Here is a 15,750-nt window from a genome sequence, read left to right as displayed (position 1 = left end):
CATTTAAAGTCATCCTGTGGACACTTTTTGAAAGGTTAGATGATTTTTATTAGAATTACAAGAGAACAATGTTATCGGCATAATGTAATGTTTCAAGGTGATTAAGATCAGTAGAAAAGTAGACAAGCACCCAAACTGCTGATCAAACTTGAGTTGTCTGAGTAATAGTTGGAGCTTTATCCCTGTATGCCACAGAATCAGGCAATGTTTTCAAACATTTAAAAACGTGTTAATTCATCAACCGTTAAGGTTAATGAGCACAGATTAAGTACAATGAATATGTACTGTAGTTGGCATGGGAGGTAGTTAGTATCTCTGTAGTAGTTGGCTTGTGATTGTTGTGAGGTATAATCGGATGTACAATTAAGTCACAGTTAAGAGTTCAAAAATAAGAGTTGGATTATGAATAAAGCAGTTTAATTTTTGAAAGGGTGCAAGGGAAGCTTCAGTGCTTATTTTCCAAGATATGGGATTCCTTATAGCAGGCCTGAAACTGGGGGATTGCTTAGCAGTGTTAATTGTAAATTATGGGCAAAGATGGTGATGATCTGGTAGGTGTTAATTTTGTAGGCACAATGGGTTTTCTCTTTCATTAAATTTATACGTATAGTGGATTATATATTCTTCATGTCAGGGTTCTGCTGAATTATTAAAAAGTGTTGCTAGACCTTTTTCATGGGTGTGCAGCCGCCTTTCTTGCAGCTGCTGATTTCAGGATATGGAATAGACTTTTAACTTCTTTGGTTTATTACTGCCACAGGAATGCCCTGCTCATTCCTTTGTCTTTTTTTTGTCTTAGTTTTAGCCTGCTGGCATTGCATACAATCCCTGAGCTCTATTTTTATAGGTAACATTGAATTTGTTGCTGACCTGGCGCAGCACTCATACTTTACAAGTCAAACACGTTGGTTTAAAAGCCTTTATGCCATGTATGCACGTTGTGCATGAGTGAGTTCACACACACACTTAACTTTTCATATGTTTTAGTATTCTTCTGCAAAAACAACAAATGGGAGCAGCAATTGTCAATGCTCATTGTATTGTATTGTTTTTTTTTGCAAGTCTGGGGCAGTTATGTAAAAGAAAAAAGTTATTTGGTTCATCTTTTTTTTGGTAAAAGTTAAATGTACACACTTTGTAAATGCTGCATTTTGAGAATCCTTGAACATACAACAGCTTTTCTGAAGCATTGTATACATAAGCAAAATCTCAGACTTTAGAGTTACTGATTAGGGTCTGTCTTTTTACAGGTTCTCAAAGCTGCTATGAACCAAGTAAAAGCTGTTGCAGAGGGTGGTATCACAGATGCCGATGTTGCACAAGCAAAGTAAGTTCATTGAGAATGTTCCAAGATGAGATTCAGTAGTTGAAGCACTGTAAAATTTAGCTGAAATAACAGTTGGAAAATCACCTTCATGAATCACTATGGGAATATTTGAAATGGAACTGGGATTGCACCATGTATAGGACCACCAATTCTTCAGTTGTCCATGGATACCCTGCTCAAAAAAAATGAGGCATTTCAGAAAGAGAGAACTCTGGGAGGCTGAAGGCATACTGTGGAGTTGAATACACATAGTCAGGAGAGCAGCTTTTGATCCAGACTCTGATACCTCATTTGACCTCTGGCAATCTGATGATGGCATTTCCTCCAAAGCTAAAACACTCCAACAGTTGGTCTGTCTGGACACCTCTCCACAGGTGTTTGGTTCAGGCACCCCTGCTAGGGAAGTGGATGAACTGTCTACTTGGACCAATGTCCTGTTCTCATAGTTATAACTCTCATGCTGTGGACACTTTATCCTTTGCTTCTAATCAGAGTGTTTATTATTTGGAGATGTACATAGTAGAATGAGAGATTACTTCAGATGGAAGACTTAAAATTTCTGATGCCCAGAAAGGAGGTAGAGAAACTGTGTTTTTGCTAGAGCCAAAAACCTTGGCTATTCATCCAGTGACTAAAGACTTGAAGAGATGTTTTTATTAGTGTATCTTAGGAGTCTGCTAACCCCTCCAATCCTAGGAAGCTTGAACCATTTTTATAAAATTCTTCTGCCAGCACCTGTACATAATCATATTGCTGATCCATTGGTGTTATTTATAGATTCTGGCAAGGGGCCTGCTGGGTACCAACCAGTAATCCCCTTCCAGTTGACAAAGTAATATACTGTATCACTGTGATAATAATGTATGTATCTTTGCCACTCTGGCCTTCAGGGCTCATTGCAGCTATCTTTTGGGCTCCAGTCAGGACTCTCCTTCTAGTAGCAAAACAGGAGGATGTTTGACACTCTGAGGAGAAAGTCAGCACTTCTACAAGACTTCTGCAACCCTGGCCTTGAAGGTCTTAACTGCCTAACTCGTATGTTAAAGTACTTGTATCACAGCTAAAGGACAAGGCTGAAGACACTGAGGATAAAACAGAGAGAGATGCCAGTGCTGTTTCATAGCGGGATAAAGCCATAACTATTGCAGTTTGCACAGGGGGTTAAAGCTGTAAGCTGTAGTTCCTCTGGTACAGGGTTTGATTCCCTCAGCCCTCATTTGCCTTCTGTATAACCTTGAGCAAGTCACCTTACCAGATATTGCTTCAGGGTTGCCCCAGAAACTGGACCGTGTCCAGTGGGCCTACCTGGTTATAGTACAAGTATTATTGTTATTATAATTACTGTTAGTTTTAATATTGTTATAATTATTGTCATTATTATTATGGCAAAGACCCCCCACCCCAGGTTTGATTAGCAGCTTGGGTATCTGAGATGCTGAGAGGTTGATATGGGCATGCCTGTTGGGAGGGGGGTGTTGTCTAGGTGTTCTTGTTGGGATAGCCCATAGAGGGGAGTGGCCCCAGGATGTAAAAGGAAAATGCATAGGAGGGATAGTAAGGAGTAGTTCATGAATGAAAAAAAATCCCTTGGTGGAAGCAATCAGCGGCATCCTCCAAGATGCCCTTAGGTCATCTTTCCCTATCCCTCACCCAGCCTTAGAATGGCTATAGTTCAGGGGGTAATAGGAGACGTTGGTAGACCCAGCAAAGGACAGGGAGGCACTGGGGTAACTGGAAAGAATGAAGCAGAGGGGTAACCAAAATAACAAGAGGAAGACAAAGTGCTAGATCTGTGCAGTCTCGACTCCCAGGTTAAGCACCCTATCAAGTGTGCAGCAGTGGGATTAGTGATTAAGTAGCATACTTGAGGATACAGCCCCTGCCAGTTAATGTAAAAACAAGATTCCTCAGTTGGTCCATTAGAGAAAGAGCTACTTTTAAGCCCCCCCCCCAAACAAAACAGGTGTTTAAGAAGGAGAAAAAGTTCAGTTGTGTAAAATCTTACCATAATGGTAGATGTTCTTGCCCTCACTGCTGCAGTATTCTTAACAGAAGCCCGAACGTCTGGCCAGTCTACTAAAGACTACTTGTTGCTTTTAAAAAGTACACTGAACATCCCCCAAATCTTCTTGTGCAGAGTAGAGCATAAAGATGACATTCAGGCCTACCATAATCAGAACTGGATGTGTCAATAGAAACACAGTGCAAGAAACCCAAGAGGTAATGTGTATATATCCAGGAAGGCCAAAGACTAGGGAGATGGAGGGAAGGAGCAAATAATGCAGCAGTGAAGGCAACGATATCTACCTTTTATGGTAAGATTTTACACAACTGTACTATGTCCTTACATTCACTCCTGTAGTATTCTTTACCATATGGGAGAATGCCAAAGTTCAAGAGGAAACTTGGGAGGGGAAGGTGCAGAAGAGCCCCCTAAAAAAACATGAAGAATGGCCCTAGCAAAAGAGATACCATCCAGCTTGTAGTGCTTGTTAAAGGTATGCACAGAAGTGAAGGTAGCTGCTTCATGAATAGAATTACTATCTACACCCTTGAAAAAAGCACCCAAAGAAGCCACATCTCTAGTGGAATGAGCCTTAACTGAAGAAGGAAGGCTCTTGCCATGAACAGTGTAACAAAAGGAAATAGCCTTAGCAATCAAGAGGAAACAGTTTGCTTGGATTCAGCAAGTCCCAAAGATCTAGGATGAAAAGAAAGAAATAACTGACATATTTTCTAATAGCCTTTGTCTTATCCAAATAAACCCTGAGTTGCCTATGCACATCCAAAGTATGCAGCACCCTCTAACTGTCAGATTACAGACAGAAGAAAAAAGTGGGTAGATTAATAGACTGATTCAGTGATAACTAATTAACCATCTTGGGCATAAAAGAAGCGTTAGTGTGCAAGGACACCCTGTCCTCATGAAAGACCAAAAAAAGAGGAGAGGCCATAAGGGTCTGCAACTCAGACATCTGTCTGGCAGAAGTAATAGCTAACAATAGAACAGTCTTCCAGCAACAATGTAGCAAGGAGACTGAAGAAGCAGGCTCAAAAGGAGCCTGTCAACTTCTCCAAAACAAAATCAAGATCCCAGGGAGGTGGAACAGGCTTCCTGGGACGTCTAATGTTAAGGACACCTTTATGAAATTGTTTAACTTAAAATCTAGAAGCTAACATTCCTCCAGCCACCCTGTCATTCGCACACACACACATTTTAGTCCTGCTGGCCTTCATTCCTGTCCTCTCTAGAGCATGTCTCCACCTCTCTAGGGTCTCCTCGCCCTGTTCCCTACTCACACTACAGATCATAATGTTAGCAACAAACGTCATAGTCCATGGCTGTATCTGCCATCTTAAAGTTCTGCACATGGAAAACTGTTGTTCTGCTAGCTGTAACCTCAGCATGCAGTGTGACTGAACTCCAGGGTCCTTCCTTTATTTACCACAATGCCCGGATAATGCTTAGAACCAGTCCTTCCTTCATGCCTAAGGAAGTGAAGGAACTGCCCCTCAGTCAAGCCATTCACCTCCCTATTTTCTTTCCCAATCTTCAAAATAGAGGGGAAAGAATCTTACACTCTCTAGACATTCACAGACAACTGAGGTTCTTTTTGGACAAAAAGACAATCAGAAAAATGGACCAACTATTTGTTTCTTTCATGGATGCCGCATCCTAGGTCAGCCAGTCTCGAAGCAAACTGTTGCATCCTGGATATCGCAGGCTGTCTCGTTCTGCTACTTATGACATGGTAAATCCATGCTTTCCTGTCTTAAAAGCACATTCAATAAAGGCAGTTGCCTTTTCTAATGCCTTCTGCAAGAGTATTGATGGCAGGTCCATCTTGGAAGTTGCCACTTGGTCTTCTGCGCACACCTTTACCAAGCACTACAAAGTTGATGCTTTCTACAGGTCTAGGGCTGCATTTGCCAGATCAGTCCCCTCTGGCTTCCTGGCGAGTTCTTCACTCTAGCTATCCACCCCGCTTTTCTCTTTTCTCTTCAGCTCTGGGAATCACCCATCTGTTATAAATACTGCAACAAGGGTTTTGTTTAGGACATAGTGCAGTTTGTAAGAACTTAACATAACAGTAGATCTACTGATCACTGTCACAGTTTTCCTTTCTCCCTCCTTTCCCTCTATTCTCTCGCCTATGAGTCACGCACATATATTCCTTCCTGGGAGAGTTCCTTGCATGCTTGGACTACACCCCTCCTAACTGACTAGTTTCCTCTCTGTTGTCTTCAGGTTGCTAGCTTGGAGTTATTTTGAGGATTTTGTGCATACATCTGCCTTTATACCCCAGCAGTAATTAACTGAGGTCACACACAGAATGTACACCCTCAAGAAGTTAAAGCCTTGGTACCACAGCCAGATGTCAGCGATGAAAACCCATCTGTTATGAATACTGCTACCGTGAGCAGAAGGACATCTACTGTTATGGTAAGTTATTACACAACTGTACTTTCTCCACACCCCTGACACAAATCCAGTGGGGAGGCTGAGATTGAATAGGTTTAGTAGAGAGCCTACAAGTCAAGAAGATAATATGGCACATGTTCTTTGTGTTTCACTGTTGCAGTCATCACATTAGGGTTATCTGCTTGCAGTAGCTCTCAGTCGGCCTGGTTAACAAAGTCTTGGGTCCTACGTCGATTGCTGTCTCCTCTTCATGACATCAGGTCATCAGGGGTATAAAACATGCAGCCAACATCATTACACCAGTCTTTCTTGTCGTGCGGTGCCCGAAACAGAAGCAGTACGCAAGTGCCGGTCGGCCGACTCCTGAAATTTTCGTTTTCGAGTTTCAGAACCGAAGTCTTCAACTAAAAGCTATGTACCCCGTTGGGGAAACTTTTTCTTGCTCTAAACCGATGTCAGTAAAAGTAAATAATTGCATTTCTTGTGGAAAGCAAATACCTCATAATGACTGACTTTACCTCACTGTCAGTTTTGTGCCTTATTTAAACCACGAACTATCTGTCATCGGTATATTTTTTTGCTTCTAAATATTTTGGTGCTCGGTTTAATTATCCCGATATGTTTTTGGTAAGCTATCCGACTACCGACATTCTGAAAAAACACAAAGATAAAGACAGAGACAGGCCGCTGAGGCGCCGGTACTCAGTGAGGCGGTTTTGCAGCCCCTGATATCAGCTACTTCAGAATCGCAGGCCTCTACTGAGGCCCATTCAGAGTCCGGTATGCCGCGAGATGTGTCAACTGTGGAACCTGCGGATGTCTCTACCTTGGATGGGTCCGGAGCCATTGTCCAGGCACCGGCTTCTGAGGGTGTATTGAAGCCTACTGACTTGCATATTAAACCGACGCAATCTTCTTCTTCAAGGCCTAAAACTCAAACCATGCCTAGAAACCTGGCGCCCAGACTTCATGGTCAGGCCTCTATACCTAAAAAAACAAATGATAAAAATGACTGAAGACCTTATTACTTTAATCAGGGGAAGCCAGCCTTCCTCCTCTAAAGGACCTAGGACTGAGTTTACTTATGATACTTCTGACCAGGATTCTGAAATTTCTGTTTCCTCGGATGACCAGGATTTACCCTTGTCTACTTATGAGGATTCTGATGCTGAGGACTTTATTCCTTCTGCTTCTCCTGCAGAGGATTTCTTTTTTGGTGAAACCATGCATACTCTCAGGGAGCATTTTCATTGGGAAAGTCAGGATTTCTCTGATTCTTAAGAGGCTTTGGGATTTCTTACTCCTGCCCCAGCACAGGCCTTTAGTTATACCTCCTGTACTGGACATTGTTGATGATGCCTTTTCGGAATCTAGCATGGCCCCTGACTCTTTACCTCCTGCTCCCAGAAAACCTGATAGATGTTACAGGGTTCCTGACTCTCACAAGTTCCTTTTCAAAAATCCTACTGCGGATCCTGAAACCATTTCACAGAGACCCAAGGGCATTAAAGCTTCTACTGCCAAAAATCCTATCCCCTCTGATAGAGACTCCAGGGCACTGGATAGATGGAGTAAGAAGTTATACACTTCTGCAACTTTGCCCATTAGGGCCTTGAATTGCCAGTTTCATACGTTAAAGTATCAGCAACATATTATTGGATTGCTTAAACAGAAAATGATGTTGATTCCTGATTGTGCTGAAAATAAGGATTTACAGGATTTAATGCATTCTGCTGAACAAGTTGGTAAACTTACGTTGCAATGTGGTTTTGATTCACTAGAGGCATCTTGCAGAGCTGCTGTAACTGGGTGTGTACTTAGAAGGCATGCTTGGCTTAAGGAGCATCCTTGCTAGGTTATGTTAAAGCAAAATTATTGGATGCTCCCTTAAATCAGGACTGCCTGTTTGGCAACAAGGCAGAATAATTTCTTAAAAAGATGGAGGAGAAAGCTAAATCTATGCAAACCGTTAAAGATTGTTTACAAGTACAACCTCAGAGATTTAGTAGGCATTGGCCTCCTAAGAATTGGTCCTTTCCTGCCTCTTTCAGACATTCTCAGTGCAAACCCAGATCCAGCAGAGCATCCAGGCTTCAGTCCCAGGGTATGCACAGGACTAAGCAATAAGGGGGCCTCCATTTCCAAACCTGGGAGTAATAAAACTCCCCCCCCTATGGTAAACTGTCTCAGTGACTTCTTTTTAAAACTTCCAAGCACTTCTCAACTGAATGCCCCTTTTGGGGGGAAAGATTGCACTTCATGCAAAGAACTGGGGACTCATTACCCAGGACAAATGAGTTTTTAATGTAGCGTCCCAAGGATACAGATTTCACTTCCACATGTTACCAACTCCAAGCGGTTGGCCAGATCTGCCTCCAAATCAGTGGGCAGAGGCCCAAAAGCAAGTACTCTCTCTTAGGCATAAGAGGCTATTCAGTTGGTACCAGAAGAGAAAAAGGGACAAGGTTTCTACTAGTGACTTTTCCTGGTACCCAGAAAAGACAATTCATGGTGTCCAATCCTGGACCTGTCTACTCTAAACACCTTTTTGGTGATTCCAAAATTCAAGATGCTGACTCTTCACCAATTGCTTCCTATGCTAGGCAAAGATGCCTGGTTGGCAACACTAGATTTAAAGGAAGCATACCTGCACATCCCAATCAGGGAATCTTGCAGAAGATGCCTACCCTTCAAAGCAGGCTACATGCACTAGATCAGTTCTCTGCACTGCCCTTTGGCTTTATCTACTGCGCCCAGGGTATTCACAAAATCCCCCCCGGTCTTGACTTGCGGCAAATTTCAAAAACCCCCCCGGATTCTTTGGGCCCAAGCCATGATCCTTGGCGTCTTGCATTTTCGTTTGGGCACCTTTGAAAAATTTTTTCCCTTCCCTTTATTCGGGAGCGCCTTAAATTACCCCGGGGGGGGTTTCCCTCCCCGAGCAAATTTCTTGAAACCCCAAAAGGCCCAAAAACCCTGGACTCGGGCTTTTCATGCCGGGCCTTGTTTCTTTTCCCAAGCCCTCGATGAGCTTTTTTGGCAAAAACCAAAGGTTCAAACACCAGGCTGAACCAAACCTTCTACGCCCCCTAAGGGCCTTTGGGGCGGGGCCCTCCCCCCGGGCTCCTTACACCCCTGAAATTTCAGGCGGGGGAACATCGTACCTGGAAAGTCTTCCCGGGCCAAAAAAAAGTCCCCCCGGAAAATTCCTAAAAGGGGTTAGTGCCAGTGTGCTCTGACACCGGGCCCCAAAATTTTTCCCAGGCTTAATTTAAAAGGACAAGTATGGACATAAAAAGGGGACCATTCCCCTTCTAAGGCTTGAATCATTTAACCGGGCCTTGGGGGACCGGTCAAAGTCAATTCCTCGGAAAACCTACCTGAGCGGCTACCCCAAATCTTGGCCCCAGTTGGAAATAACCAATTTTAACTGTTGACCAACCAAATGGGCCGAAGCCTTTTGCCAGCACAGGCTGTTGGAAAAGCCTGGCTCGTGCAGTTAAAGGGGCCCTTTCCCTTTTCCCTTTGGAAACCTCTTTGTTTTCCCCCTTTTGGCCCGGTTAAAGAACCCTTAGTTAAACAAGAAAAAAACTTTATTGCCGGGTGCCGAACCACTTCCCTTCCCCGGCAAAGGGGGGGGAAATGTGGTTCCATTGGCCCTCCCCACCCCAATTCCCCTTCCAGAGGAAAACCAAAATTTTCAAGCTTCCCAAAACCGGGGGGGCCGGCAATTCTAACCTTTCCTTCTCCTTAGTTTTAAGGCAGAGGGATTGCCCTTTGCTGAAAATGGGTTTGGCCGGACCTAAAAGGGGAGCAACACCACCCCCAATTTCCTTCGGATTTTGATTTACCCCCCCTTCAACCCCCCCGTCCAAAAGAATCCCGGACCCACCACCCAGTCAAAGGGAAATGGCAGCCGCAGAAGCTTTAAAGCTGCTAGAAAAGGAGTCATCCAACCGGTCCCCACAGACCAGATCGGATCAGGAAATTACTCCAGGTTCTTTTAGTGCCAAAAAGACAGGGGACCTGAGACCAATATTGGATCTCAGCAGACTGAACCAATCCGTCACGAAATCCAAATTCGAATGGTCACGTTACAATCCATTCTCCCATTGTTGGAGAAGGATGTTTGGATGTGCTCCATAGACCTCAAGGACGCCTATTATCACATACCGATACATCAGGCGTCCAGGAGGTATCTGCGCTTCAGCCTGGGAGTCAGTCATTACCAATTTTGCGCTCTGCCCTTTGGTCTCACCACAGCCCCCAGGGTGTTCACCAAGTGTTTGGCAGTAGTGACGGCTCACCTGAGAAGTCTTGGATTCCAAGTGTTTCCCTATCTCGACGACTGGCTCCTGACTGCCACCACCAGGCATCTACTAATGGACAACCTCAAAGCCACCATCTCCCTGGGTATTTCCCTGGGGATTACATTCAATTGGTCAAAGTCTGTCTTGCTGCCCTCTCAGCATAAAGTTTATAGGAGCAGAGATAGACTCAAGATTGATGCGCGTCTTTCTTCCTGCAGAAAGGATCCAAACTTTACAGGGCCAAGTTCAAGCTCTGATCTCGAGATCCAAAGCCCCAGCCAGGATGGTTCTACAAGTTTTAGGCTCAATGTCTGCCACGGTTCTTTTAGTTCCTCTGGCAAGATTACACATGAGGATTCTTCAGTGGCTCTTGTCAACTCAATGGTCCTTTCAGGATCTTCCCCTCAATCATCACATCATGATTACGGAAATATGCAAACGGGACCTTCGCTGGTGGCTTCAGACATCCAATTTGAATCAAGGAAAACCCTTTGTTCTCCCCTCTCCAGTGGTTACCCTGACGACAGATGCCTCCCAGATAGGGTGGGGGCATTGTCTGGGCAGGCTAGTTCAGGGCTCCTGGCTTCCAGGAAGCTCTTCTCCACATCAACGTGTTGGAGATGAGGGCTGTACTTCTATCCCTACAAGCCTTACACAAGTTTCTTCCTCAGGGCATCATCGCCATCCACACAGACAACATGTCGGTGGTTTGGTATCTGAGCAAACAAGGAGGGACCAGATCATACCCCCTTTGCAGAGAGGCCATGAGAGTGTGGGAATGGGCTGTAGCTACCAACCGCTTCTTGGTAGCGACCCACATCCCGGGAAAGTCAAATATATTGGCAGACAAATTGAGCAGGACAATTCTCTCTCCTCACGAGTGGTCTCTAAACCATACAGTAGCAGCACAGGTTTTCAGGAGATGGGGACGCCGTGCTGCGACCTATTTGCAACTCCACTAAACACCAAGTGCCAAAGGTTCTTCTCCTTGATCCCACATCAGGGAGTTCCAGCCATGGATGCTCTAGCACAACCTTGGCCAACAGGGCTACTTTATGCCTTTCCTCCAATTCCGCTTCTTCCCAGAGTTATTCAAAAAGCTTCTCAACTGGGGTCTTCAATGATACTGATTGCCCCATACTGGCCTCGTCAGGTATGGTTTCCCTACCTGAAGAAGCATGCAGTGGACGATCCGTGGACTTTAGACCTAATTCGGACTTGTTAATCCATCAGTCGGGACATCGGCATCAGTCCCTTCAATCTTTGAAATTGACAGCTTGGCTCCTCCGCTTCCGACTTTAGTTAGAAGGCACACACTAGACCCTATAGTTGTTCACATTTTATCTTCGGCCCACAAACCCACCACTAACAAATTGTACCTTAGTAAGTGGAAGAGGTTTGCTATCTGGGCTCAACTCAAGGGCTTAGACCCTATCACTGCTCCTGTCCCAGAGGTCTTGAAATTCTTAACATCCCTGTTTAATCAGGGATCTTCTGTCTCAACTATTAAAGTCCAACTTGCGGCTATCTCTAAATTCCACGAATCCATGGATCCTCCTTTGATGAGCAGCAGACTATGCAAAACTTTCATTAAAGGTGCGAGCCTATTAAGACCCCCAATTTTTCATCCTGCACCTCCGTGGGATCTTGATTTGGTGCTTTGCGCATTAACATCTCCCCCTTCCGAACCGGCTGCTACATGCGAGTTAAAATATCTGTCTTGGAAAACTGCCTTCTTAGTTGCAATTACTTCTGCAAGAAGAGTTTCAGAGCTTCAAGCCCTGTCTATTAAGCCACCGTACTTGATTTTCCACAAGGATAGAGTATCACTTAGGCCTAATCCATCCTTTGTCCCAAAGGTCTGTTCTAGTTTCTGCCTACAACAATCTCTAGAGCTACCAGTTTTCTTCCCAAAATTCTCCAATGAAGCAGAATACACTCTTCATAAATTGGATGTTCACAGGCAATTACGCTTCTATTTAGACAGGACTCAGCAACTTCGTAAGTCAGACCAGTTGTTTGTGTCCTTCTCAGATAATAAACTGGGCCAAACTAACACAAAAGCTACTATCTCAAAATGGATCAGAGATTGCATAACTCAGGCTTATTCTTCTTTAAATAAGCAACTTACAACATCTATCAAAGCTCATTCTACCAGAGCTATGGCTACTTCTATAGCTTTTCATTCCAAGCTCGCTATATCGAAATCTGTGCTAAGGCTACTTGGTCCAATCCGCACACTTTCATTTCCCACTACAAATTGGATGTGGCATCTAAAGGACGAGCATCATTTGGTTCCACGGTACTCAGGAGTGTTTTCCAGTGAGCCACCCAGGATTCAGGTGCTAGGGGCTGTCCCATCAGTCAGAATGTAGGCGAGATAGGATCACATAACATCTTTTAGTTATGTACTCACCATAACTTCAGATGTTTGGGATCCATCTCGCCTACATTCCTAATACCCACCCTCCTTCCGCCTGCCTTGGAGATCAGAAGAGATTGAACGGTTTTGAGTTCTACTGTTTTATCTTGTTTCACCTGACGATGTTATATAAGCAGGGTATGCATGTGTGCATGTATGCGGACAAACTAGATCTGGGGGAATGGTAGTGGTGCATCCTGGGATATAATAAGCTCAGCCAATAAGAGACTTCGCTCTTTGGCATAAGCGTGCCGAGTCGGAGCCGAGGGATCGGCTCCGAACCCATCAGTCAGAATGTAGGCGAGATGGATCCCAAACATCTGAAGTTATGGTGAGTACATAACTAAAAGTTTTCTCTGATGACCAGGATTTACCCTTATCTACTTATGAGGATTCTGATGCTGAGGACTTTATTCCTTCTGCTTCTCCCGCAGAGGATTTCTTTTTTGGTGAAACCTTGCATACTCTCAGGGAGCATTTTCATTGGGAAAGTCAGGATTTCTCTGATTCTTGTGAGGCTTTGGGATTTCTTACTCCTGCCCCAGCACAGGCCTGTAGTTATACCTCCTGTACTGGACATTGTTGATGATGCCTTTTCGGAATCTAGCATTGCCCCTGACTCTTTACCTCCTGCTCCCAGAAAACCTGATCGATATTACAGGGTTCCTGACTCTCACAAGTTCCTTTCAAAAATCCTACTGCGGATCCTGAAACCATTTCACAGGAACCCAAGGGCATTAAAGCTTCTACTGCCAAAAATCCTATCCCCTCTGATAGAGACTCCAGGGCACTGGATAGATGGAGTAAGAAGTTATACACTTCTGCAACTTTGCCCATTAGGGCCTTGAATTGCCAGTTTCATATGTTAAAGTATCAGCAACATATTATTGGATTGCTTAAACAGAAAATGATGTTGATTCCTGATTGTGCTGAAAATAAGGATTTACAGGATTTAATGCATTCTGCTGAACAAGTTGGTAAACTTACGTTGCAATGTGGTTTTGATTCACTAGAGGCATCTTGCAGAGCTGCTGTAACTGGGTCTGTACTTAGAAGGCATGCTTGGCTTAAGGAGCAATCCTTGCTAGGTTATGTTAAAGCAAAATTATTGGATGCTCCCTTAAATCAGGACCGCCTGTTTGGCAACAAGGCAGAAGAATTTCTTAAAAAGATGGAGGAGAAAGCTAAATCTATGCAAGCCGTTAAAGATTGTTTACAAGTACAACCTCAGAGATTTAGTAGGCATTGGCCTCCTAAGAACTGGTCCTTTCCTGCCTCTTTCAGACCTTCTCAGTGCAAACCCAGATCAAGCAGAGCATCCAGGCTTCAGTCCCAGGGTATGCACAGGACTAAGCAATAGGGGGGGCCTCCATTTCCAAACCTGGGAGTAATAAAACTCCCCCCTATGGTAAACTGTCTCAGTGACTTCTTTTTAAAACTTCCAAGCACTTCTCAACTGATTGCCCCTTTTTGGGGGCAAGATTGCACTTCATGCAAAGAACTGGGGACTCATTACCCAGGACAAATGGGTTTTTAATGTAGCGTCCCAAGGATACAGATTTCATTTCCACACGTTACCAACTCCAAGCGGTTGGCCGGATCTGCCTCCAAATCAGTGGGCAGAGGCCCAAAAGCAAGTACTCTCTCTTAAGCATAAGGGGCTATTCAGTTGGTACCAGAAGAGGAAAAGGGACAAGGTTTCTACTAGTGACTTTTCCTGGTACCCAGAAAAGACAATTCATGGTGTCCATTCCTGGACATGTCTACTCTAAACACCTTTTTTGGTGATTCCAAAATTCAAGATGCTGACTCTTCACCAATTGCTTCCTATGCTAGGCAAAGATGCCTGGTTGGCAACACTAGATTTAAAGGAAGCATACCTGCACATCCCAATCAGGGAATCTTGCAGAAGATACCTACCCTTCAAAGCAGGCTACATGCACTATGTCAGTTCTCTGCACTGCCCTTTGGCTTTATCTACTGCGCCCAGGGTATTCACAAAGTGCCTAGCTCCAGTCATTGCATTTTGCAGGCAAAGAAATATTCAAATATACCCATACCTGGACGATTGTCTAATTCAGGCAGAAAACCAGGACATACTTTTGAATCTGGCTTTTGTACAAAGGATGCTAACTTGTCCGGGGTACACCATAAATGAAAATAAGTCACACCTGGTACCCTGTCAACAAATTATATTCCTGGGAGCAAGCTTGAGTACAACTTCCCAGATGGCTTTCCTCACGCCAGAGAAACAAATTCACTTGACAACCTACTTCAAGCAAATGGCCACAAAAACCCTGCTAACTGCAAGGCAAATACAAGCCTTGGGTTCATGGCCTCCTGCATTCTTCTAATTCCATATACAAGACTGCATATGAGGAAACTACAGTGGTATCTAAAAAGCCTATGGTGTCAACATTCCTCAGGATCTAGAAACAATGATTCCTATCCTACCTTGCCTACACCTAGAGTTCCTTTGGTGGGCGGAGGCCTGCCACCAATACAAGGGACTACCATTCGCACTACCCCCTGCCGCCCAAACCCTAACAGGCGCATCAGACTATGTATGTGGGGCAAACCTGGCAGGGAAGTGCATTCAGGGCAAATGGAACCAAAGTCAAATGCACTTGTACATCAATCTAAAAGAAATGTTAGCTGTACAGAATGCTCTGACTACTTTCAAGGACCACATTCTTCCAGGACAATTAATGGTAAAGACGGACAATGCCACTGTTGTGTGGTACATAAACAAGCAGGGGGGTACACATTCTTACTCCCTCTGCAGACTAGCCATGGCATTGTGGAACACAGCCTTGAGCTACCAAGTGCATCTACAAGCTCAATTCCTGCCAGGAAAACTAAATACATTGGCAGACGGACTAAGCAGAAATCTAATGGACCCACACGAGTGGAAACTGGAACCAAGGATTTTCAACATGTTGACAAGCAAATGGAGGAGCCCAGATATAGACCTGTTTGCCACCCCCCAGAACTATCAGTTGGAAAAATTTTGCACAAGGACTCCCCATAGACAAGCTTGGAAAGTGGATGCTCTGCCCTTCAGCTGGAAAAACCTAACAGTTTGTCTTTCCTACTCGGCCTCTGCTCTCAAAGTACTACTAAAGATCAAATAAGACAAACCAAGGACGATTTTGATTGCACCAGACTGGCCATGCCAACACTGGTACCCCTTCCTGCACAGTGTGTCACTGTGGGCTCCATGGCACCTGCCTCAGACTCCTACTCTGCTGTCTCAGCGGGAGAACCA

At 44.4% G+C, this 15,750-nt stretch overlaps 1 protein-coding gene across 1 annotated transcript in view; it reads left to right on the top strand.

Moving 5' to 3' along the window:
- LOC122816679 (cytochrome b-c1 complex subunit 2, mitochondrial) overlaps positions 1–15,750 on the top strand; it is a 475,154-nt gene that overhangs the window by 290,794 nt on the left and 168,610 nt on the right. Inside the window, exon 14 of the mRNA XM_044089644.1 lies at positions 1,251–1,327. Coding sequence (XP_043945579.1) covers positions 1,251–1,327 — 77 coding nt within the window. The remainder of the gene's footprint in view (positions 1–1,250; positions 1,328–15,750) is intronic.

The sequence above is a fragment of the Protopterus annectens genome, chromosome 12.part0 (genome assembly GCF_019279795.1).
Source record: "Protopterus annectens isolate FY-2018-M chromosome 12.part0, PAN1.0, whole genome shotgun sequence".
Lineage (NCBI taxonomy): Eukaryota > Metazoa > Chordata > Ceratodontiformes > Protopteridae > Protopterus > Protopterus annectens.
Note: the sequence above shows the minus strand (reverse complement) of the source record. Positions and strands in the feature narration are given on the sequence as shown.